This window comes from Sturnira hondurensis, unplaced genomic scaffold (genome assembly GCF_014824575.4).
Source record: "Sturnira hondurensis isolate 20B ecotype Veracruz unplaced genomic scaffold, ASM1482457v3 Scaffold0015056, whole genome shotgun sequence".
Taxonomy (NCBI): Eukaryota; Metazoa; Chordata; class Mammalia; order Chiroptera; family Phyllostomidae; genus Sturnira; species Sturnira hondurensis.
In genome coordinates this window covers 2,583,555-2,609,158 of record NW_028087687.1, presented here as the reverse complement: position 1 = coordinate 2,609,158, position 25,604 = coordinate 2,583,555, and the positions used below count along the sequence as shown (strand labels likewise).

The 25,604-nt window shown below is 42.7% G+C and overlaps 2 protein-coding genes across 2 annotated transcripts in view; one reads left to right on the top strand and one right to left on the bottom strand.

Annotated features, from left to right (window-relative positions):
* KLB (klotho beta) overlaps window positions 1-18,842 on the top strand; it is a 37,541-nt gene extending 18,699 nt beyond the window's left edge. The window contains exons 3-5 of the mRNA XM_037064315.1: window positions 158-426; window positions 7,390-8,533; window positions 16,115-18,842. Of these exons, the coding sequence (XP_036920210.1) occupies window positions 158-426; window positions 7,390-8,533; window positions 16,115-16,491 (1,790 nt within the window). The 3' untranslated portion in view covers window positions 16,492-18,842. The remainder of the gene's footprint in view (window positions 1-157; window positions 427-7,389; window positions 8,534-16,114) is intronic.
* Window positions 18,843-20,775: 1,933 nt separating this feature from the next.
* RPL9 (ribosomal protein L9) lies at window positions 20,776-25,530 on the bottom strand. The gene is made up of 8 exons (XM_037064320.1): window positions 25,473-25,530; window positions 25,005-25,051; window positions 24,799-24,914; window positions 23,864-23,959; window positions 22,564-22,696; window positions 21,424-21,504; window positions 21,140-21,254; window positions 20,776-20,895 (listed from the first exon to the last, which is right to left on the bottom strand). Exons 2-7 carry the CDS (start codon window positions 25,048-25,050, stop codon window positions 21,148-21,150), a joined length of 579 nt encoding a protein of 192 aa, XP_036920215.1. The 5' UTR covers window position 25,051; window positions 25,473-25,530; the 3' UTR covers window positions 20,776-20,895; window positions 21,140-21,147.
* Window positions 25,531-25,604: the final 74 nt, after the last annotated feature.

Genomic DNA, 25,604 nt, shown 5'->3' with positions numbered 1-25,604 from the left:
TCTACTTGATGTAATAGGCCTACAAATTAGGCAAAAGGTTGGTTTCACAACATGCTGTCCCCCGGCACGTTGTTAGCAAAGTCAGAAACCTGACCCAGTGTGTTCAAGCCTCCAAACATGTCTGCTTTTCTCTCTTTCTTTCTCTCTCTCTGTGCAGCAATAAAGTTTGATAAAATACAAGTATTTGGTTACACGGCCTGGTCTCTCCTGGATGGCTTTGAATGGCAGTATGGTTACTCCACTCGCCGAGGATTATTTTATGTGGATTTTAATAGTAAACAAAAAGAAAGAAAGCCCAAGTCTTCAGCACATTACTATAAGCAGATCATACAAGAAAATGGTTTTATTCTGAAAGAGTCCACACCAGACATGAAGGGCCGGTTCCCCTGCGACTTCTCCTGGGGTGTTACTGAGTCCGTCCTCAAGGTAAGTGGCTACTCAAATTAGCTCTGAAGTGGGACACATAGGAAACAATAGTTGATTTCACTGACTCAATGACAGCTAAGAGATGGCTGTCAGAAAACATCAAATACCATGGTTACTGGCAAGCGATGAAGGGAACGTGGGGAAAGAGGAAGGAAGGGGAAGAGAAGAATTAACGCTTCCCGAGAGTCTTCCACTTGCCACAACTCAAGACAGGGAACTTAGTGATGGAGAACTTCATGATGGAGGTCAAGAGATGGTCCCCAAGAACCATACAGTCTAGAGAGAAGTTAGTTATTTTTGTGAGAGGCATTTGTTAGTAGTGTTAAAATTACAGGGAAAAAAAATTTTAATAGATTTTTGTTTTGCCAGAAGAAATTACTAGTGATCCTTTATTTAAATGACTCCTGTTATTAGATAGTTTGAATAATTTGCCTTATGAGGTTTCTGTATCCAAAAGGCCTCCAGCACGCCTCATTCCTCACCTTTTTCCAATAATTATTCAAACGCTACGTTCTCAAAAAGGCTTCCATTTACTCCAAAAAATGATAAACTCATCATTATCACCTCTCATCCTACTTTCCTGCTTTATTTTTCTTTTTAAATTTTTATTTATTGATTTTACAAGGAGGGAGGAGATAGAAACAGAGAAACATTGATTTCATGTTCCACTGATTTATATATTTATTGGTTTATTCTTGTATGTGTCCTGATCTGAGATTGAACCCTCACCCTGGTGTAGTGGGACAATGCTCTAATTGAGCTACCTGGTCAGGGCCCCCACTTTATTTTTCTATGTAGCCCTCCTCACTATCTAACCATACTATGTACTTTATACAGTTTTTCTTTTCTAGGTTGTAGTTATTGGGATATAACTGATATAACAATACCGTGTAAGTGTAAGACATATAGCTTTTGTTGACATGATACATTTATATATCACAAAATAATTACCACCATAGCATTAGCTACCACCTCCATACCATTACACAATTCCCATTTCTTTCTGTGTAGGAGCACTTACGACCTACCCTCTTAGCAACTTTTTTTTTTTAATTTCACACATTTGGTTTTTTTTTAAGATTTTATTTATTTATCTTAGAGGGGAAGGGAAGGAGAGAGAGAGAGAGAGAGCGAGAGAGATATCAATGTATGGTTGCCTCTCGTGCGTCCCCTGCTGGGAACCGGACGCTGGCCTGCAACCCAGGAATGTGCCCTGACTGGGAACCGAACCGCTCTCATGTGGTTCACAGGCCCGTGCTTGCCGCGGTCCAGCCGCAGCCCATCTAAGGGTCCTCAGGTGAGAGTAGGCGTCGGCGCTGGGTAACAGGCAACTACACAGCTCAAAGGCAGGTGAAGCACTGTTCCGTTTATTGTAAGTACAAGCTGATTTTTTATATTTTCATTTTTGGCATAGATTAACATTTACAGGTGTACAGCATGATCAGTTAAGCAGAAAAAATCAATACAAAGGTAACCAGGAAAATACGAAAGTTCCCATAGTTTTAGTTATGTTAAACAAAAGTTATTTTGACCAGGAAAACCATTAATCAGACAATTTGAAATAGTTCTATGTATACAGTTTAAATGTCTTATTATTTATTAAAGTTTTCAAAAATTGTCATTGGCAACAGGTACGCTAGATCGAGCAGAGGTTAGGAAATACATTATAAGCCTTTGTAATATCTAACTTAGCTATCTATCTTGCTGTCTAAAATGTTTTTTGTATACTGAGGACTCTAACTCCTTAGTAGTTGTTTCTAAGTACTTATTTGTAATGGCTAACCAGCTTCTTCTGTTTTTATGCCTGTCTAATTCTAATTGATATATATTCCTATTCAAGGTAAAGGAGGGGCTGTTACTCTAACAACTCTTTAACAATCAGGGGCTATTTTCTAAAGGGGTTTTTGCTATTCTATGAGGCAGTTCTGTGGGAATACATATTTTTCCCTGAACTATTATTTCTTGGGTGGCTTTCACAGGAACGAATAAGTAAAGTACGATGCCTTAATTCAGCCAGGGTGATATTGCTTAGGACTTGAGCCAACTGTTGTTTTTTCTCTGAGAGTGGTTATTAATTCTAGGAGATTCTAAATTATCAGAAGTATAAAGATTAGAATACTAAGAAACAGTAAGAATAAAAGCAACACCATATATCCACTAATGCCACGTCCGTCCTGCTGGAAAACGCTTCTGTGAAGCCGTCATCTCCAAGTCGTGACTGTGTCAACCGACGTGGTTAGATAATGCTTCTGTGAAGCCTTTGTCCCCAAGCCGTGACTGTGTCAGCTGACCTGGTTAGCATTGGACGTGGCATCCCCAGGCCGTGACTGTGTCAGCCGACCTGGTTAGCATCGGACGTGGCACGTGCTCAATCCACTGAGCTACACCAGCCAGGGCTTGCAACTTTTGAGTATATAATACAGTATCATGAGCTGGAGTCACCATGCTGTACATTGGATCCCCAGGACTTACTAATCTTATAACTGGATGTTAGCACCCTCTGACCAATATCGTCCCACTTCCCCCACCTCCAGGCCCTGCTAATCACTCCACACATTCTTCTTATTTATCACTGTCTTCCCCAGTAGAGTGCAAACTTTCTCTGCACAAGGTGGAGACATTTGAGGATTTGCTGCCTACCGTGTGCCTTACTAGAGCAGTGTCAGACTCAATGTGCAGTGAATAAACAAGGTCAACTTTTAGAGCCAGGTGAGATGCATTTTTAGAGCCAGGTGTGGGTCTAGGGACTCCCTATTCCAAATCCTTCATTTTACGGACAAGGAAAGTGAGATACATCACTTAGTCATTGATACCTAAGTGACTTGCCCAAGGTCACACAAATGTTAACAGAACTGTAACAGATCACCCTCAAGCCCCAGATGCACAGTGCTCTCTCCAAAATAATAATAATGATTTTAAAACCCTTATTATATGTCAAGCATCTACCTGGACATATGCACATTTTCTCTACCTAATCTAAAAACCCTTGTTTTATAGGCAAGGAAATTGGAGTTTAGGGACATTACGTAACTTGTCTAGGTTACCAAGCTCAGTCTTCTGATCACTGTAAGACCTCACAGAACCACACTGTTGCCTGTTCTAGAAACATGAGGAAAGACAACAAGATGTGCAAGGGATGGGACCGGACAAAAGGGCCCAAATCATGAGTGGGCAAAGCTCACAGTTTATGAATCTCAAACTCTGTTGATATTTAAACAAGACTCAGAGGCTCAGAGTTGACTAAAGGGGAAAAGATACAGGAGTCTATAAGCACAGTGAGTCACCTTCAGCTTGTGCCCACTATAAAGCCACCTACCTACCCAGTTCCTCTCTCCCCCTCCATATGCCATAGGCATGCAGCCATCTTTCCCCTCCCACTTCAGATGGGTTTGTATTTTCCAAAATTCCAGACCCCATGAAGAGAGATCCAAGGGAGACAAGAGTTCCTGCTCATACATGACCCAACCTGTAATTTCCTCCTTCACCTAAAGACCTCCATCTCTTCCACATTCACTGGCGATGTGAATGTCTGCCCCACTCTGACAGCCCTAGCCCATCCTAGTCCTAGAATCAAGAGCTCATCATTTGGGTCAGGGAAAAGTAGTTCTGTAATCAGCTAGGTCTGGGTTTCATGCTCACGTCTGCAGCCCAGCAAGAAGTCAGCTTCCCTTAATTTGGACTTCGCCTAACCTATTGCTAACATGTGACCACATCTGCTGTATCTCTGCCTCTCTCTTATGAATTGTTGAAATGTGGCAAATGCTTCACCCCCAAATATTTCAGCCTGTGTCCCCTAAGAACAAAGACATTCCCCTATCTCATTGTAACACTATCAAACCCAGAAAATTTAGTATTGATTGAATATCATCTAACATACAATTCATATTCAAGCTTTCCTAAGTGTTCCAAAAATGTTCTTTACAGATTTTTAAAAATTTAATCCCAACCAAGGATATCACATTGGTTTTCATGCATCTTTAGCCTCGTTTAATTCAGAGCAATCTCCTCAACCTCACGGTATTGACTTTGTTTGAAGAGTCTAGGCCAGTTGCTTATAAAATGTCTCATGGATTTCTCTGTTTCTTTATTAGATTCAGTTAACCATTTCTGGAAATAGTAGCACATAGATGATGTGTATTCACAATACATCACATCAGAAGGCACGTGATAGTTTCTTTCATTGTTAAAGATGTTAGAAGTAGTAGTCACCAAAGTTCTTGGTTAAAGTGACATTTGCCAGATCTCTTCTTAATTGAAAGATGCCTTTTCTGTTTGTAATTAAAAAGCAATCTAAGGGTGATACTTGAGACCATACAAATATCCTGTTCCTTAACAGCACTTCGCTCAATGGTCTTAATATTGACTCACAAATCTTTCCTAAATTATTACTTTATAAATTGCAACATAGTGAATTTCTAATTAGGTTATTAATTCTAAATTTATGAGGTAATTTTTTTTAAAATTCACTTGTGTTACAACACACTGTTATCATTATTTCATTAGACCTTTTGATGTTCAAATTATCTCAAATTTGGCCAAAAAAAACTCCTTCAAGCTTTTTGTATCTTTTTCTTTTCTGTTTTTAAGCACTTCCTTCTTTTTCTGGTAGAAGATGTATGAGCATCATCTCACTCCTTTCCTGCCCCAGGCTTGGAAAAAGCCGTTTTTCTCCAAAGAGCTCAGGATCATTTTAGCAGGAAATAGAATTTAGACCCAAGCTCTGGGTGCTAGGGTTGAGATCATGCTGCATCATATTTATCTAAATCCCTAGCAGATTAATTATACCCACTTGCTAAGAGTAATGCTTTCTGAAGGTTTTTAAAATATGTTGTGTGATTTTTAGAGAGAGGGGAGAGGGAGAGAGAGAGGAAAAAACATCAATGCGAGAGAGAGAAATAAACACTGATTGGTTGCCTCCCGCCCACACATGCCCTGACCAGGACTGAATCCCCAGCCTTTTGTTGTACGTATGGGATGACACTCCAATCCACGGAGCCACACTGGCCAGGGCTTTCTGGAGGCTTTTAAAAAGTAAGGCATTTTCATTTGATTTGGCCTCACCTATGGCAAGATTGCCCTTTGTAAACACCGTATCATTACCGTGATGCCCGGGTGTTTGAAAGCACTGAAACTGGCCATCTAGGCTAGAAGGATTTTACCCAAATAATTATATACAGATTTAACTTCATGCTCACCTGATCAATGTTCTCTCAGTTTAATGTTCTAGATAACTGGTTGACAGATGGCAAGAGAGCAGTGATATGGTTTTGTAATTAGACTATGAAAAATGACACATGAGAAAACAATTAGAGGGAAAATATTTACCGAAGGTTAATTGTCATTTTTTCCAGGTGCACTTAAATTCAGTCATGGGAAGAAAAGTACTTTAAAACAAGTACATAAAACAAGTCATTTTTTTTCAGTTTTTACTTTTTCTCATTAATCTTGCATTTGGACCTGTTTTTTCTTAAGCCCTTTTCTGTTTTAATTCAGAGTGAAAGGCCTAGCAGGCAGTTATTCCAACCGGGGAAAACCAAACCCAAGTCATGTCTGCCTCATGTTTGTACACTGCTTCAGAGTTGACAGAGCACTTTCCCGGAGCCATTGCCTCCCCACAGCACACCTGCGAGGCGAGTGGGATTGCTCGGTCACTATACAGAGCTGCCCAGCCTGAGTTTCGAAGGGGCAGAGCAGCAGTCCAGGGCTGTCTCCTTGATGGAGAGGCGGGGAATGAGACACCATCAGATCAGAGAGCCAGCCTGGGAGTTTCTGGCAGGTATTTCCTGTCCTTTCTGCTCATAATCCAAGTAGCTTGCATTTAGAGGGTGGGTATTCTGCAGTTTCCTGTTGGGTGAATAAATGCTACGTCCTCATAGACACACTGATGGGGAGAAGATAATGATGCATGTCTGGCGATATCACTTGGACTATTTAAATAGAGTGTGTTAGATATTTGCAATCAGTAAATGCAAAGGTTCATTCCCTACCCCATCCTACAGGCTTCTTTTAGGAGCTGTGTTTGGGATCAACTAGTCTCCTCTCACCACAAGGGCTGATCTCAGTGAAATCCTCAGCAACTGGAATTTTAACTTTGCCTTCGATCTATGGTGGTGTTTGAAGGGCCCGTCATTCATGATTCCTTCCCACTGAGAGAACCAGGCCAATATCCTGATGCCTTTGAACAGAGTCACATGAGACCCCATGACATGACCTACATTTCTAGGAAAAATGGAATGGAAAAGAACTTGTCAGTGTTTTCTGTAAAACAACTTATTTTCCAAACGAAGCCCTGGGTGTGGTTCCTTCCCCATGCCTTCTGGTCTCCCTGGGAAATTTCAAGGACTGGAAGGGAAGATAATCCAACAATCCTTGTCTCTGACATCACCAGAACCCCTGGAACACACAGGTCATTATAAAGAACATATGCACCACATACTTTCTCTATTGTCAGTAACAGGCTCTGGCACAAATAACGCCCCTTTTCTTAATTACAAAATCTTTTATTGCAAAAGCATAAGCATGTTAATTCTGTACATAACAATATTTCACTCAAGCACACCATATGACATTTTAGGTGAAATGTTCAAGTTGAAACTGTAAATTATGCCCTGGCTGGTGTAGCTCAGTGGGTTGAGTAACAGACCTGTAAACTAAAGGGTTGCCATTTGATTCCCAATCAGGGTACATGTCTGGGTTTCAGGCCGGGTCCCCAGTTGGGGGCATGTGAAGGGCAACCACACATTGATGTTTCTCTCCCTCTCTTTCTCCTTCCCCTGTCTCTAAAAAATAAATAAATAAAATCTTTTTTTTTTAAACCTATAAATTATTACACCCATATTATTACCCTACCAGCCACACTCAAACAGGCCTTACTTTCCCGGACCCTGTGGGATGAGGCATTTCTCCCTCGCTAGCAGCTGTCCACACGGATGTGCTTTACCTGAATATGCTTGTTTTTCACAGCCGGAACTGGAGGCTTCCTCCCCACAGTTCACCGACCCCCACCTGTATGTGTGGAACGTGACAGGCAACAGAGTGTTGCACCGAGTGGACGGAGTGAAGCTGAAAACTCGGACACGTCAATGCACAGATTTTGTTGGCATCAAAAGACAGCTTGAGATGTTGGCAAGGATGAAAGTCACCCATTACCGGTTTGCTCTGGACTGGGCCTCAATCCTTCCCACTGGCAACCTGTCCACTGTTAACCGCCAAGCTCTAAGGTACTACAGGTGCGTGGTCAGTGAGAGCCTGAAGCTCAACATTTCCCCAATGGTCACGTTGTACTACCCGACCCACACGCACCTTGGCCTCCCCACACCGCTGCTGCAGAGTGGAGGGTGGCTGAACCCCTCCTTGGCCAAGGCCTTCGAGGATTACGCAGGGTTGTGCTTCCAGGAGCTGGGGGACCTGGTGAAGCTCTGGATCACCATCAACGAGCCCAACCGGCTGAGTGACACCTACAACCACACTGGGAATGACACATACAGGGCAGCGCACAACCTGCTGATCGCCCACGCCCTGGCCTGGCACCTCTACGACCAGCTGTACAGGCCCGCGCAGGGCGGGGCGGTGTCGCTGTCGCTGCACTCGGACTGGGCGGAACCCGCCGACCCCTACGTGGATTTGCACTGGCAGGCGGCCGAGCGCTTCCTCCAGTTTGAAATTGCCTGGTTCGCAGAACCCATCTTCAGGACCGGGGACTACCCGGTGGCCATGAGGGAGTACATCGCCTTCAAGAACAGGCAAGGGCTGTCGAGCTCCGCGCTGCCTCAGTTCACCAAGGAGGAGAAGAGCCTGGTCAAGGGCGCTGCCGACTTCTATGCCTTGAACCACTTCACCACCAGGTTTGTGATGCACGCGCACCGGGCAGGCAGCCACTACGACGCGGACAGGGACGTCCAGTTTCTGCAAGACATCACCTGCCTGAGCTCCCCCAGCCGCCTGGCCGTCCTGCCCTGGGGCGAGCGGAAGGTGCTGAGCTGGATCCGGAGGAACTATGGGGACCTGGATGTTTACATCACCGCCAATGGCATCGACGACCAGTCTCTGGAAAATGATGAGCTCCGAAAGTACTACTTAGAGAAATACATTCAGGAGGCCATGAAAGGTGAGGTTCAAGGGCCATTTCAAGCACAGTGAAGTATGACATTCCCAGCTAATGTGAACAAAAGAAGGAAGTAGGCTCCTTACTGAGTGTTAGCTCATTATGAAAAATTCGTCCAGTATAGAAAATTCTGTTGTTTTTCTAAAGATTATATTTATTTATTTTTAGAGAAAGGGGGAGGGAGGGGAAAGAGGAGGGGAGGAACATCAATGTGTGGTTGCCTCTCACACGCCCCGTACTGGGGACCTGGCCCACAACCCAGGCATGTGCCCTGACTGGGAATCAAACCAGTGACCCTCTGGTTCGCAGGCCAGCACTCAATCCACTGAGCTGCACTATCCAGGGCTTGTTTTTGTTTGTTTGTTTGTTTTTTAAGAAATAAAACAATCACCTGAAATGCCATTCCCCCAAACAAGCACCTTGTGCTTGCTAGACATTTTTAATACCATTGAGTTCATGCTGTAAGCCTTGCATCCAATTTTTTCTTTTTTTTAATTATATTTTATTGGTTATGCTATTAAGTTGTCCTGATTTTCCCCCTTTGCTCTCTCTCCACCCAGCACCCCCTACTCTATCAGGCAATCCCCACACCATTGTTCATGTCCATGGGTCATGCATGTAAGTTCTTTGGCTACTCCATTTCCTATATTGTACTTTACATTGTCATGGCTATTCTGTAACCACCTATTTGTACTTCTTAATCCCCTCACCTCTTCACCCATTCCAAGACACCATCCCTCCCATCTGGCAACCATCAAAACCCTTTCTGGACCCATAATTCTGTCTCTGTTCTCCTTGTTTGCTTAATTTTTCTTTAAATTCAGCTGTTGATAGATATGTATTTTTGCCATTTTAGTGTTTACAGTTTTGATCTTCTTTTTAACTAAGTCCTTTTAACATTTCATATAATAATGGTTTGGTGATGATGAACTCCTTTACTTTTTTCTTGGGAAGACAAGAAAAAAGCTATCTCAATGATAGCTTTGCTGGGTAGAGCAATCTTGGCTGTAGGTCCCTGCTTTTCATGACTTTGAATATTTCTTGCCAATGCCTTCCAGTCTGCAAAGTTTCTTTTAAAAAACCAGCTAGAAGTCTTATGGGAACTCCCCTGTAGCTAACTACAGTAACTTCTTTTCTCCTGCTGCTTTTAACATTATCTTTAACTTTAGGCATTTTAATTATGACGTGTCTTGGAGTGGGCCTCTTTCCATCCATCTTGTTTGGGACTCTCTGTACTTCCTGGATATGCATGTCTATTTCCTTCACCAAAGTAGGGAAGTTTTCTTTTATTATTCTTTCAAAGAGATTTCCAATATCTTGCTCTTTCTCTTCTCTTTCTGGCACCCCTATGAGGAAAATGTTGGAATGTTTGAAGTTGTCCCAGAGGCTCCTACACTTTCCTCATTTTTTAAATTCTTTTTCCTTCTTATTGTTCTGATTGGTTGTTTTTGCTTCCTTATGTTCCAAATCATTGATTTTATTCTCAGCTTCATCCACTGTACTGTTGTTTCCCTATAAATTGTTCTTTATTTCAGAGAGTGTATCATTTGTTTCTGACTGGGTTTTTGTTATACTGCTGAGGTCCTCACTCATTTCCTTGAGCATCCTTATAACCTATCTGACTCTGATAGATTGCTTATCTTCTTTTCATTTACCTCTTCTTCTGGAGTTTTGATTTGCTCTTCCATTTGAGCCATGTTTCTTTGTCTCCTTGTTTTAGCAGCCTCCCTGTGTTTGCTTCTGTGTATTAGGTAAAGCTGCTTTGACTTCCTGTCTTAGTAGTGTGGCCTAATGTAGTAGGTGTCCTGTAGGGTCCAGTGGCACAGCCTCCCGTATCACCCAAGCTGGGTACTCAAAGTGTGCCCTTCATGTGGCATGAATACACCTTCCTCTTGTAGTTGAGCCTTGGTTGTTGTTGGCAAATCAATGGGAGGGATTTACCCAGGCAAATCAGCTGCAAGGACTGACTTTGACCACTTACCACCAACCTCTGCCCTCCATGGAGAATCAGCTGTGCAGGGGCAGGGTGGTGGTGCTTTGACATGATCTGCAGCTGTCCACTGCAGGTGCGTTGGCTCTGAGGTTTTTTTTTTTTCCCCGGGTGGTGCAGGCAAGGTCAGCCCCCACTTGTGTTTTGCCAGGGGTTACTCTGCCAGAGCTATAAAGCAATCTGAGATGGCTGCTACTTGTGCTGGGCTTGGAGATTCCTAGGCAAAGCCAAGCTGTGAATCTAGACTGGCTGCTTCTAGTGCAGGCCTGGGGCTCACTGAGGCCAGCTGTTGCTTGTTTGAAGGATTTAGGAAGCTCTGCAGTACGAGCCAATTCTAACCATTCACATGAAAAAGCAGCATGGGGTGGGCCCTAAATTTCGGGGAGGCAGAGTCTCTTGGGATCTCCAAGGCAATTCAAACTGTGTTAGTCGGGCTGATGGACTCTCAGATGTGGCACCAGCTTGCTGACTCTGTGGCTCTGTGGGGGGGAGGGTTTAGAAAAGGGACAGTATCCTCTGCCTGCCTTGAGCCCAGACACTTCAGTTCCGTCCTTTATGCCACTGGTGCCTTTCAAGCTGCTACCCTAGTGTTGGAGCCTGAAGGAAGTGAGTCTGAGTGGGTGAGTCCATCGTATGTAAGTTCTTTAAGAGGAACTGCTTGGGGCTCCAGAAGTTTCTCCCACGGACTCAGTCCCCACTGGTTTTTACAGCCAGAAATTGTGGGAACTTACTTACCTTCCCGGCACTGGAACCCTGGGCTGGGGGGCTTGGTGTGGGGCTGGGACTCCTTACACCCGAGGTATCCCTCCCGAATTTTTATCTACCACACATGGGCATGGGACCAGCCTGTTCCTCATCTGTGCTCCTTCTACCAGTCTGGATAAATGTGTTTCTTTCAAATTCTGTAGTTGTCAGACTTCCATTCAACTTGATTTCTAACAGTTCTGAGTGGTAGTTGTTCTATATTTTAGTGTAATTTGGATGTGGTTGTGGGAAGAAGTAAGGCATTTCTGCCTACACCACCATCTTGACTAGAAGTCAGTCTCCAACTTTTTCTTAATATCACATTATAAATGTGTTCCACATCATTAAAAGTTCCTTGTTAACATTAGGTTACTACATATCTCATCATATGGACATATCTCCATGTACTTAACCATTCATCTAATGTTTGATATTTGGACTCTTTATTTTTTAATCTTCATTGGAGAATATGTTTATTAATTTTAGAGAGAAAGGAAGGGAAAAAGAGAAACATTAATCAGTTGCCTACTGTACTCTCCCCGACCAGGGGATGGAACTTGCAACCTGGGTGTGCCCCGACCAAGGGTCAAACCCACAACCTTTTGGTGTAAGGGAGGACACTCCAACCAGACTTTTTTTAACTACTAAAAAATAAGTATGTTCATATATAAATCTTTATCTCCATTTCTTTTTTTAAAAAGATTTTTATTTATTTATTTTTAGAGAGTAGGGAAGGGAGGGAGAAAGAGAGGGAGAGAAACATTATGTGCAAAGAGAAACATCGATTGGTTGCCTCTTTCATGGCCCGCAACCCAGGCATGTGCCCGGACTGAGAATCAAACCAGAGACCTTTCGGTTTGTGGTCCAGCACTCAATCCACTGAGCCACCAGCCAGGGCTCCATTTCTGATTATCTCCTTAGGATGCATTGCCCAAGATGGAATTATGAATCAGATGTTATAAACAGCAGTGTTTGAGAATACTTATCTCACACACTCTTCCCAGCTTCGGCTACTACCATTTTTAATCATTTTATTTTTATTTTGTTATAGTTATCCCAATTTTCCCTTTTAATTATATTTTATTGATTATGCTACTACAGTTGTCCCATTTTTTCTCTCCTTTATTCTCCTCCACCCTGTACCCCCCTCACATCATCATTCCCCCACCTTAGTTCATATCTGTAGGTCATGCATATAAGTTCTTTGGCTTCTCCATTTCCCATACTATTCTTAGCCTCCCCCTGTCTATTTTATACCTACCATTTATGCTCCTTATTCCCGTATAATCATATTTTTAAACATTCATGATCGATTCATTGAAACAGCACAAAGTTCCCAGAAACGTACTCCTTTTACAGATACTTATTGAGCATCTAATGTGGACAAAAACTGTTCTGGGCACTCTGTCACCACACAACAAAATAAGCACGACTGTCCTCACAGAGCTTATATTCTTGTGGGATAAAAGCCAACGAACAGACTAAGGAAGAAAGAGCATGTCAGAACTGAAAAGGTCTGAGGAGTGGAAACAGAGTGGGGAAGGCGCTGCCCAGGGGTGCCGGACAGGAGAGTGGTTACACTTGTCAGTAGGGTGCTGAGGGAAGTCCAGAGATCTGGCGAAGTGAGGCAGCAAAATCCAGGTGAGTGAATAGCAGATGCAAAAATCCTGATGTGGGCGCATGCCTGGCCTGTTTGAGGATCAGGGAAGGAGGTCAGAGTGGTTAGAAAAGAATGAGCAAGGGGAAAGCAGTCCAAGATCGGGCCAAGGAGGGAAAGGAAGAGGCAGACTAGGTAGGTCTGACTCAGTAGGCCGGTGTAAGAACTGTGACTCTTTCTCAGTGTGAGATAGAAAGATTCTGGGAGGTTTTAAAAAGAAGGGCGATGATCATCTAACTCAACACTTCAAAAGAATCACTGTGGATATTCTTTGTGAATGTACTTTGTTAAACAAAAAATGACAAGGGTGAAAGATTCTCTGGGTTTATTGAGCCATATGCCAACCAGAAAAAGGACCAGGTGCTGGGGCGTGCAACCTGAAGTAGCAGTGCCAGGGCTAGATGGAAAAGTCAAGCATGCCCCACCGCCCTGGAGCTGATGGGGACTTTTTTATACAGTGGGTTTGGGGAAGAAGATATAATTTGTTTTGAAGGAATTTACACTGGCTATAGATGGGGGTGAGGGTATGGCAGCGACAGTTCTGGGAGAGGTGCATCGTCCATGAAGGAGAATTTTTGGTGCTTCTGGATTGGTTGTCAGCAGCAGCCTGTAAAGTTCATGCACAAGCAGGATGCGGTAGAGACTGGGAGTGGGCTAACCCCTTTTAGACAGGAGCTGGAAGAGCCTCCTGGAAGCTGATTCAGAGTTTCAATATACATATAGGATGTGAGCACTCTTTTGCTGGTTGCAGCTGTGTTAACAGATTAACTTCTTGCCTGTTCTTCCTGCCCTCCTGCCTGCTGTAATTTAATTTAGGACACCTAAAACGTGTGTGTGTGTGTCAACTGTAACAAGGAACAAGAAAAGAAACAGGGAGAGTTGCTGTAATCTAGGTAAGGGATAATGGTAGAATAGGTTATTGAGAGCGGAGATGGTGAGTTAGGGATTCTTTGCTTGGTTCACATTTGCCCCATGGAAGTCAGCTCAGAAAGAGCCTGGGGCGGGGCGGAGGGTTGGGGACCGACACTGATTTTTACTGGGACGAGCGTGCACGCTTCTAAACAAGTCCTGCCTCTGGAGACGTATCTGTTCCAGCAGAGCAACCTCCCTTCCCTGCGAAAGGGGTATCAGACTAGTCTTCCAGGGCGTCTTGCCTGGTGCCTTCTCCAGGGGTGACTCTGAGTCCCGGCCCTACTGCGGCGCAAAGCCAGCCCTACCTGCTTTGATGGGACAGCCCAAGCTGCAGAGTTGCGCAGTGAATAGTTGTAGGAGAGACTGTCCCTCAGATGGCGAGACGCTGCTGTAGGGGGAGGGTGACTCCATATAATCATTGTTGGAAGCAAAACTTGGTCGCTGGGTCAAGGCTGAGCAGGGGGCTAAAGGGGTGAGGCAGGTAGGGCAGAGCCGTGGGACAGAGCTGGGTAGGGGCACGCTCACCACGTGCGGGCTGCTCCCTGCAGATGTGCGGTTAGGGTGCGAGCTGCAGCCACTGAATGAGCGCACGGACCTGGACCTCTGTGGCCGCCGCCCTTGGAGCTCCCTCCGCTGCACCCCGTTTTGTTTATTTATGAGCCTTGAGCAATCTGGCTCTTAGGAATGTTGTGGACCCCAAAACTTCGGGGGATGGTTTCCCCAACAACTGCAAGAAACAGCCCTGGAAATCCGCTGGTGGTGATGTCCTAATATGGATATCCCGTGTGAAGGGAGAAGGGATTGCCACGAAGTACTCCAGCTGCTTCTTGGCGGCCGCTAACAGAGGGTATACGCGCAGGGAGGGGCCGCAGACGCGGCAGGCGGGGCGAGAAGCCTAATGACCACTTAGAATGGTTCCATGCAGACCCCTGTCACTGGGCGGAATGGGGGGGCGCCTTTTTATCAGTGCACGGGAACCAGGGAACAGTTCTTCAGGCATAGGAGTAAGTGGCTAGATTCTGAATATATCCTCAAGGTAAAGTCAACAGGATTGGATATAGGGTGTGAGGGGGAAAAGTGAAAAATTATTCCAAGGCCACTTACCAGGCTGGAAGAGACAGGCAGACACAGGGTTTTGGAGGTGAGGTGTTCCCTGTTGCACAGGTTATCCAAGACATCCTTTAGAATCCGATTAGAGACGTCAAGACTGACAGTCTCTTAGATGTCCAGTAGAAGGCTGGTACAAGAGTCTCGGGTTCAGATACCAATTTGGGAGTCGAGTAAATGGATGGTATTTTTAAAATAAGCCCTGACTGGTGTGACTCAGTGAGTTGGGCAGTGGCCTGCAAACTCGGATGGCGCCTCTTTAACTAGGGTTGGGGCACGAGCCTGGGGTTCGTGCAGGCACATGCGAAAGGAACACACGGATGTTTTCCTTGCTTTCTTTCCCTCTCCCCCTCTAAAAATAAAATCTTTAAAAAAAAATAGGGCTCGGCGAAATCGCTAAGGGAGCAAGGATAGAGAAAAGTGGCGGAGCTCTGGGACACTTCAATATTCAGAAGTCAGAGATGAAAAATCAGTAAAAATGACTGAAGGGGAGCCACTGCTGTCAAAGACAGCCAAAAGCATGTTTACATGGAAATGACCCTCTAGTGAGAAAACTGACGCATGAGAGAGGAGAGGGGTGAACAGATAGTCCTGAAGTAGGCAACAGAAATAAACTCAGTAAGTGGCGGCATCGGCCGCTTCCAGGAGCACGCACAGGTCAGCCACAGAAACAGGAGACGGGCAGAGAATGAGTGCAGATGCCAGCAGGTGGGTAGGTGTGGCTGTGGAAGAAGTTCCCTGGGTGCTTCGATTTTTTCAGTTAAGCAGGAAGAATGGCAGAAGAGAGCGAATGATTAGGGAAAACGGAGGGTAGCTATGGCAGAACACCAAGGGCACATCTGAGATTTGGGATTAGGACAAATAGGCAAGGTTTTTCTGCTTGTGACCCTGGGGACAAAAGTGGCAATTCGTAAATCTGCTTTTCCCCCCAGATGTGTTTGCATCATTTATGGATCAAAGTTTTAATTCAAATTTTTCTAAACTTAATTATATATACTTTCACTTTGTATCAATTATAAAAGAATGTCAAAAAGCCCTTTAATGAAAACCACCCAATCAATTTTTATGGGCCTGAGTTTACCTTATTTCAGTGAAAACTCAATTCTTATTCAAAGGTATGTTATAGTCCATTTGTGATTACTTCTGATAACGATGTTCACTTGATATTTTTCAGCATACCTGATTGATAAAGTCAAAATCAAAGGCTATTATGCATTCAAACTGACTGAAGAAAAATCTAAACCCAGATTTGGACTCTTCACATCTGACTTCAAACCTAAATCCTCGATTCAGCTTTACAACAAACTGATCAGCAACAGTGGCTTCCCTTCTGACGGCAGTAGTCCCGGATGCAGTCGGACTCAAAGAAACTCAGAGTGTACTGTCTGCTTACTTCTTGTGCAGAAGAAACCACTGATATTCTTTGGTTGTTGTTTCTTTTCCACCCTGGTTCTACTTTTATCAATCACCATTTTTCACAGGCGAAAGAGAAGAAAATTTTGGAAAGCCAAGAACTTACAACACATACCATTAAAGAGAGTTCTTAGCTGAAGAGATCTTAGTTCTGTCTGCGTAATATGAAGTTTAAAAATTCACTCCAGTTCCATATACTGGTAACTTGCAGAAGATATACCTATATTGTAAAAAAAAAATTTTTTTGAGAAATCGGTGGTAGCCAATGACAATGTCTCCACTATGTGTTTCAAATGAATTTTCCATTAGATGTGTTCATGTCAGTGAATTCAGTTCTTGAATCCTAAGATAAAGGCTTTGCCTAAATGGTCCATTTTCAATTTTTTTATTTCATGGCACACAAACTGATTACTAAAATTCTGCCACATGCTAAAATTAATTGTTGCTGCTCTGATGAAACATTAGGCATAATTTTGATTCATCCATGCCAGATTGTTGTTGTGTTGGCTGTTTTTGACAATCCAAGAAAAAAGAGGTCAGTGCCCAATTAAATAATCAGGTATTGCACGTTGTAAAAATTCTTGTGTCATACTGGTTGAAATTCACTGGCTAGAAAATAAGCTATTAGGATTTTCTGATACATTGCTTCATGAAGTATAAGCTATTTCCCATCATTCTTTTCTTTTATAAATACCAATAGCTACTTATCATAAAAAATATTTTGAAAAAGTGCAACTTTGTTTTGTTAGACTTCATAGCAAAGATTTAAAACTCAACTATGGACATATTCTGTCACTTCTAACAAAGTGTTTCCCCCTTTACGACAGAATGGTTCTTGAATGGGAAGAAAACACACAACAGGGCAGAGCTTGTCTATAGCCAGTTACATACCAAAGACTCTAAAGCACATCCACCCTAGTTTTTCTCAGTAGAAATAAAAATTGTCAAGCATTTATAAAACACCTAATTTTGTGAGGTCTCTCCTTTTATCAAATAACTAAAAAAAACCATGAAACCTCCCTAACTTATCTCATGGTCAGACCAGACATGAAGATCAAGGACAGCTGGACGCAAATGCCTGTGCAGACAGGGAAGTCACTCAACCTCACTGTATAGCAACTTTCGACATTACTCTTCCTCACTTGATTTTTGTGATGTGACAAAAACCCTATCTAGCATACTTAGGAAAGCTAAACATCCTTTAAAAAGCTCCACTGTTCTGAAGCCACAGGTATGCATGGGCCTCTCAAGGGATAACATAACATGCAGCCACATCTGGACCTAGCGGCTGGGACTCTCCAGATGCAGTTCAGAACGCTGAACCTAAATGACAGCACTTTTCACACTGCAGCTGGAGTTAAGGCAATTCTTAAATCTGAACTTGGAGTCTGAACTTTCTTGAACTCCACGCTTAAGATTGGTTCAGTGTATTCTAATTGTTGGAGAAACAAGTCTTACACACAAACCCACTTATACCCATTTTCTTTCCCGAAGTTAAGTCAGCTTAAATAACCATAGCAGCTGGTCACTAGCCAGCCACCCTCTACAGAAATTTAGACTTTCTTAACAACTAAAAGGAAAGCTTTTCGGTTCAAAAACTTATTAGGAAACTAACCTAAAGTAAGGCAATCGTGATTGTTTTCCAAGTCCACCTCTGTAAGAAGTCAAATCACCTACACAAGATTCTAATTGATAATTTTAAGTTTCAAAGATACTGTAAAGAAATAATACAACTGGTCAGTTCAAGTAAATGCAAAAGGAATGAGAAATCCGTTTGCTACTGGCTGGCCAAAGTGAGAAGGTAAATTTTGGCTGCTCCTTTTTAGTCTATCCTCTTTGCAACCAGTGCACCCAACTGCCCCAACCATGGCTCTTTTTAGGTTATGCAAAGAATTTTATATTTTCTTAGCGAACTAAGTGGGCCTCGGGCCACACACAATTTTAACTGGTCATTTGTTTTTAAATACAGTAACTATATGACAAGAGGCATTTAAGTAAATCACTTGGCTCGTTTTGTTTTTTTCTCTTTGTGCTGCCATGGATTCATTCTGATCCCAAGCTGGGTTCTGAAGAAATGCTGTCAGCCGTAGGGAATAACAAAGATTTAGAACTAAATTTAGCTCTTGCTTTTTCAATCTCTACCTCATTTTATTTTCTCGTATTCATGGTTTACAAATCCATTAACCATCACTATTTTAAAAATATCTTTAGTTAGAGCCTAAAAACTTACTGTCCTTTTTCAAACTTGTTGCCTTCCCATAAACTCTCCCAAGTAGTAGCCCTAGACCCAACGCTTACAGTCCTCCCTTCCTGCCACTTGGGAATTATTTCATGTATTAAACATTACCATCTTTCACTAGTAAGTCTTTGATAAATGTGTACGGAAATATCGCAACTGTAGTATTTAAAGAGCTTTGGGAAAATGAGGTCAGTATATTGTTTAATTTCCAATGTAATTTATTCCAAATAAACAATTTAGTCAACTTTAACTGTGAAGCATGAATGGGTTGGTGTTAACTGGGTGCTGCTCCAACACTGCTGCCCCCCCATCCTGTCAAGCTGTGTGCCAACTCGATTAATGGTGTTTTCTCATTCCTACTCATCAAAGCTGGGGAAATAGCACACGAGTGTTTATTTGTAACAGACAGAAGACATGGAAGCCCTCCCTGGGGAGATGCAGACTTCTCACTTACCAATCAAGTCATTACATGGAAATCTCCTTAGCTACAACCAACCCCCAGTGGTAATACCCTGTGAAGCTCTCACCCAGCGGACCAGTCCACCCCGCTCTTGAAATCATTTATTCCCACAGCTGCTACTACGTATGTGAGCCTATACACTCACCCTCTCCACATCTCTATCCCTCTGTACTCCTGTCACTTGAAAGCTACCCCCTATGTTCAGCTCTGAAATCCTGTTAAAACCTTCCAAAACATCTCCTTTCCAATCCCACTGCTATTACTGTCTTGAGTCTTTACAACTTGAACCTCCCGGGCAATCTGGGTACATCCATTTGGCAAATAGCTATGTGCCACACACTGTTCCAGGTATTTAAAATATCCCCCTGTAGACACCCCCCACCTTGCAACCCATGAAGTTTACATTCAAGCAGCAAAAAAAAAAAAAAAAAAAAAAAATACAATCATTCCATGACAAACTGTAAATATCACATCATAAATGGTATGAACACTAACACGTGAAACAGGCTAAGGGTGTGCTAGGCTGGGGGTGAGGAGTGAGCACAACAGGGTGGTCAAGATGGGCTTTCCTGAAACTTGAAGGTAACTTGTCAATTCAAAGACAAGTTCCAAGGGGAAAGACAACTTGAAGGTTTAGGGCAGCAATATCAATGAAAAATCAGTTCAGAGTCTATTATACTAATCCAGGTAAAATACACAAGGATTTATTTCGCTTCTACATTATGAAAAATTTCAAATCTTTATGTAAGCAGGAATAGCACAATGAATCCCCATTCAGCCTCCACAAATTATCAACTTAGAAATAACAAGTTTCAGCCCTGGCTGGTGTAGCTCAGTGGATTGAGCGCGGGCCTGCAAACCACATGATCGCAGTTTGATTCCCAGTCAGGGCACATGCCTGGGTTGCAGGTCTGTTCCCGGTTCCTGGCAGGGGACACACGAGAGGCAATCATACATTGATATTTCTCTCCTTCTCTCCTTCCCTTCCCCTCTGAAGATAAATAAAAATAAATAAAATATTTTTTAAAAGTGTAAAAAAAAATAACAAGTTTCACCTAAAAACCCATCCAATGCCTACCCCAAACCCTCCTCAAATATTTCGAAGCAAATCTTAGATTTAGCATTTCATCCACTTCTTAAACACTTAACCACTATAATCATCAAACCAAACATTATTTTGTATTTGAAGTGTGCCACATGAAATGAAATATGGGTTATCAGCTTTTTAAAACACCAAGGACCGGGATATGGCAGCACATGGCTGACGTAGGAGAGAAGAGGGTCCATAACATGGAGAGGACCCCAGACCACAGCAACAATGTTTATCATAAATACAAATTAACTGCACTTGTACCAAAGTCAGGTTTGTGTGTTCATTGTGCCTATAAATATTTTTAAGGCTGTATCACTTTGTTTCCCACCCCAGTTACTTTTTCATAGTAGGTTACTGGTAAACAGACACATAATTCAGACACACCTGCCTCACAGATATTCAAATTCACACCTCTGCAAAATTAGAAACCTTCAGGACACCCTCCCCCAAATTCTGCATCCAATGATTAGCAGCCATATAGTGTAGCCCGTCACTGGTACTATATTCTTCTTGCCTGAAATGCTCTTAATATACCTTCAAGAAGTCACTTCTCCCATGAAATCTTACTAGAAACTTAACTGTTTGCTTGCCAAATAACTGGAAAGAAGTATCAATTTAAGAAAAAAAAGGTCCCAAGTCAATACACAGCTTTTATTTCATCTTTGTACTCCTTACACAAACAAATGTAAGGAATATCACAAGTAACTGTGAAGAATCATTCAGCATCTTGCTGTTTCTATAGCTGGACAACTGTAAAAAGAAATAAAAACATCTATAAGTCTCCATCAAAACACTTGCCCAGAAATGTCCTACTATTAAACATACTTAGATTCATATTCAAAATGTGTGCACTTCCATCGCTTATTCTGCAAAATTCACTGTTTTGGAATGCAATTCTTCATTTTCTGCCATTAGGATAGCTTAAGTCTTAGTAAAGTAAGATCCCCCCAACCAACTAAAGTAGTAATAAAATTTAGACACTATGAGAACCTACCTTAGATCTTACTCATCAGGCTGCTGAACTGTTCCTTTTTCAGAAACATAGATACCATCCAAAAATTTCCTGATATCCTTGTTTTTAACTGTTGTGGCTTGCTGAATTAAAGCAGCTATAAGAAATAAAACAATTACTTTACCAGCCAAATCCATCTTAAAACCTGACTATTTGGGGGAAAGTTTTTAATTTCATAATTAAAAGAGCTCACCAAATGCACAGAATACCACATACCCAACTACAATATTTAGACAAAATTTTATAGGCATAATAAACATACAAACCTGAATTTGATACAAGTTCAATATCATTTCCTTCCAGAATCAACTCATCTTTCTGGGCCTGAGATACTGAACAAGCGACACCTAAAAGGGGAGAGGATATGTGCATAGTGTTAACATAATATCAAATCTGCAGAGAAAATGTTTAATTTAAAAATATGTAAATCAAGCCCTGGCCAGTGTGGCACAGGTGGTTGGGCATCAGTCCACAAACTGAAAGGTTGCAGATTCAGTCCCTGGTAGGGGCATGTACAAGAGGCAACCAATCAATGTTTCTCTCACATACTGATGTTTTTCTCCCTCCCTTCCTTGCCTCTCTGGAATCAATAAAAAGAAAAGTAAATTCTTAAAAATATTTAAATCAAGTGGCAACTTATTCCATTTAAAATTCCACAGACAAAATAAAGCTTCTTGAGAGCAGTTTTGGTTTTACAAGTTGACTTATCTGAGCCAAAATCTTGTTTGTGTTCCTGCTTGAATCTCAACCCGAGTAGTTACTCTGTGATTCAATCAAGGAGCATGAGAAGCCGGTATTCAGCTAATGCATCTTAGCTGCATAAAGCTTGCACTGAGTTTTATATCTACTGCATATAGGCTCACAGTTGTGAGTAAACTTTATTACTGAAGAGTCATTAAATTGGTACTAAAATCCATTCTTCCCACCCCTCCCAACCCCGATGACACAAAAAAAGCACTGAGAACACTAAGCTTCAAAACTTTCTTATGCTTGTTTTACCACTGCTCTAAGTACATTTCAGTTTTGACTCATTTAATGAGATGTTCCCAATTTTACAGATAAGTAAAATGAACTACACAGAAGTAATTTGCCCATGAGGTTGATACAGAGATGTGAGAATTGAACCTAGGCAGTCTATGCTGTTAACCACTACTCAAATGGTCTTTTTTTAGGATTTCAGTTTACAGAGCTAGTTAAACACAGCTATTATACCCTGCAAACTATTCCAATGTAAAAGCTTTCAAGAATTGCAATTGGTATAAGTATGATAAAAGCCTTAATTAGCAGTTATTAAGCATAATCAAACAATTCTGAAATAAATGTGGTTTTATTTATAGCTACCAAAACACCAATCTTTACAACTCTAAAAGAAAAAGTCTGAACCATACCTGAGGGTATGCACATACCTGACCTCATCCGAACCCTGCGGATATATTTTTCACCCAAGAAATTTCTGATTTCAACAAGAGAACCATTCTCCTGAATAACAACGTTGATGGGGAAGTGAGCGTACACAGACCTCATCTTGTAACGGAAGCCCTACGTTAAGCAAACAATTAGCAATGCTTAGAAATTTGCAAGACAAGAAATCCAAGTTTTAAATTTTGTAAGATACTATGTCATACTTAAAATTTTAAAAGCAACAATCCTCACAGAGCACTTATTGTCAAGGTTTTACAACTGTCACCTGAATCAAGCCTATGACACTTTTATACACAAACATCTGTTTCACTGTCCCCTCACCGGACTGTAAAGCTCCATAAGGAAGCACTATTTTTAAAAACTTTTTCTTCAATTACAGTTTACTCTCAATATTAATCTGTGTTAGGGCCAGGTGTGCAGCATAGTGGTCAGACAATCACATGCTTCAGAGTGGTCCCCCGGTATTTCCAGTACTCACCCGGCCCCACACAGTTATTACAATGTTATTGACCACATTAAGGAAGCATTATTTTACTACTTCCTATCCCCACAGTAATAGATGTTAGCTCCTGTTCATGAGAGCCTTGAAGTTCATTGCCCTGGCATTAGACTAACAGTTTACTGAGTTACTAAGGCAGGCCAGACAGGAAGAACTGAGGCTGTCAAGACAGGCCCCAGCCCTCAGGAATTGAGCTTGGGAGCAAGGGGAAACGTGACCAGATGGGCTTATGATGGTGTTAAGTACATGTTGCCATTATCAGGTGTACTATAGGAGGGCTGAGTAGTAGTGGGGAAAAAATAGCATTTCAGCAAAGGCAGAAGCATAAATTTTATTTTAAAAGCTGAGGAAGGGGGTTTGGAGAGAGAATACTGACATCAAGCATGCTTTTAGGAAAATGAACAGGGACCTCGGAAATTAGACCCATCTTTTTCTGCCCCTACAAGGGGCCTTGGTGGTGAGACGCCTACCAACAAGAAATCAAAACCTACCTTAGGTGTTACATTTTCTATTAAAAAACTACAACCTCACGGTTTGAATCTAACTTTGTGTGAAAAACACCATTGGCCTACTAACACCATCTGGTTTTTACTTGCGTGGATCTCTTATTCCTAGACACCCAAGGGTGCCAATCACACACCCACTTGATAAGATCACCTTGTCCAGATCTAGAACTCAAGACTCTCAATAAATTACATGCACAATCTATTCTCTCCAGTAATTTATGCTGGAAAAAAACCAAAAACCTCCCCTTCCCAAACAAAGTTGTCAGTCAGCCTGCTTACCAGTGTAACACCCTTGATCATGTTCTGTACATGACTGCAGATCGTGCGCACAGTGGCCAGCTCCTTTCTATTACCCCACCATTTGTCAACCCGGAGCTGTAACAGAACAAACGCTCTAGCAGATTCTTTCCAGTAACAAGCAGGCTTCAAAGAATACAGTTCATTTATCCATAGAATTACTCTAGATTCTAACATTAGGCCTAATTAAAGCATATGCCTTTCAGTCCTGGCTGGTGTAGCTCAGTGGATTGAGCGCAGGCCTGCGAATCAGAGGATCGCGGTTCGATTCCCAGTCAGGGCACATGCCTGGGTTGCAGGCCAGTTCCCTGCAGGCCAACTCCCAGCAGGGGACGCACGAAAGGCAACCATACATTGATGTTTCTCTCCCTCTCTCCTTCCCTTCCCCTCTAAAGATAAATAAATAAAATTTAAAAAAAAAAAAAAAGCATATGCCTTTCAACTGTAAAGATGAAACCACATGCAAGGCCCTCAATAATTAAGAAACGTTACTGCTAGTCATCACAGGTACACCATTTCACAGAGGAACCACAACCCAGAAACACCTATTGTACCAAGTTGCACCAAACTTCCCTTTTAGAAAGCTAAAATGCTACGTTTAATAAAAATAAAGTCTACTGCATGGTTCAAGATTCTTACAGAACAATCACGAGTAAAATAAACCTAACTTGAACAGCATTAAGCCCTACCACTAATGACTACCAGCACGGAGCTTTATACTTCACAGTCCACTGGTTCTCCAACTTCGCTGCTACACCGAAACTTGCCACAATTCTGGACACCAAATTTTAAGCTCAAACATTAAATCCCAATTCTGTCATTTTTAAAGCAGCCAAATGTGATGCTATTAAATCACACCTTCAAAACAAGCAACTAAGGGTTTAAAAAACAAAAACGAAAACCCAATCCAAACTCACCCTCTTCTTTTTCTTTCCAAGAAGACTGAGTTCTACGTTGATGTGGTTGAAGTCCCTTCGTAGGGTGCCTCTGGGGCCCTTCACAATAACTGTGCGCCCCTTCAGAGTGATGTCGACTAGGAAGAGAACACACTGGTAAGGCCTCCGAACGAGGTGTAGAGCGCGCAGTACAGACGTAAGGAAAAAGCAAACATCTAGTTTCCTACCATTCTCGGGGATGTCGACAGTCTGGTTGCTGAGAATGGTCTTCATCCTACAACACAAACACTTAGGGTAAGACCGGGGCCGGACCTACAGCGACCGAACTACCCTGCCCAGAGTTCCACTCCTATCGGAGATCAGCAGGCAAACATCCCACGGGTGGGCCAACACGAAGACGGTTTCCGCGGCTTCCCGGCCTGACAGGAGCAACTCCTAAGCGGCTGTCACGAGGCCCAGCGCCACCCTGGGAGCCCTTATCAGGGAGGCGCCATCCCAGTAAGGCGGAGGGGCGGGGGTAAGCCAAAAAGCCCGGGACAGAGCCCGAATCCGAGTGCCGCCAGATCCACCAGGGGTCTAACCGCTCCGAGGGACAACCAAGATAAAGCCTCAGAGCGCCAGATCGGCACTGCTAGTTTCCCCCGCGCTGATGGCTTCAGATTCCTAGTGCCCACGGACTCCAGGCATAACCTCACCTCGCAGTAGAAGTGGCAAAGAGAGGGCGTCTTTCGTCATCACGTTCTTGTAGCCGTAAGGGCCTGGCGTATGATGTCATGAGCACGCGACGCCACTAGACTAAAACAACCAATCGTGGTGCAGCTTAAAGT

What these genes read in the sequence shown, in the direction of transcription:
- RPL9 (XM_037064320.1), bottom strand. Translation starts at nt 25,050, where the DNA reads ATGAAGACCATTCTCAGCAACCAGACTGTCGACATCCCCGAGAATG. An exon ending in TGTCGACATCCCCGAGAATG is followed by an intron (nt 24,915 to 25,004) that starts GTAGGAAACTAG and finishes TTCTCTTCCTAG; the next exon opens with TCGACATCACTCTGAAGGGG. An exon ending in TGAACTTGTATCAAATTCAG is followed by an intron (nt 21,255 to 21,423) that starts GTTTGTATGTTT and finishes TATTTCTTATAG; the next exon opens with CTGCTTTAATTCAGCAAGCC.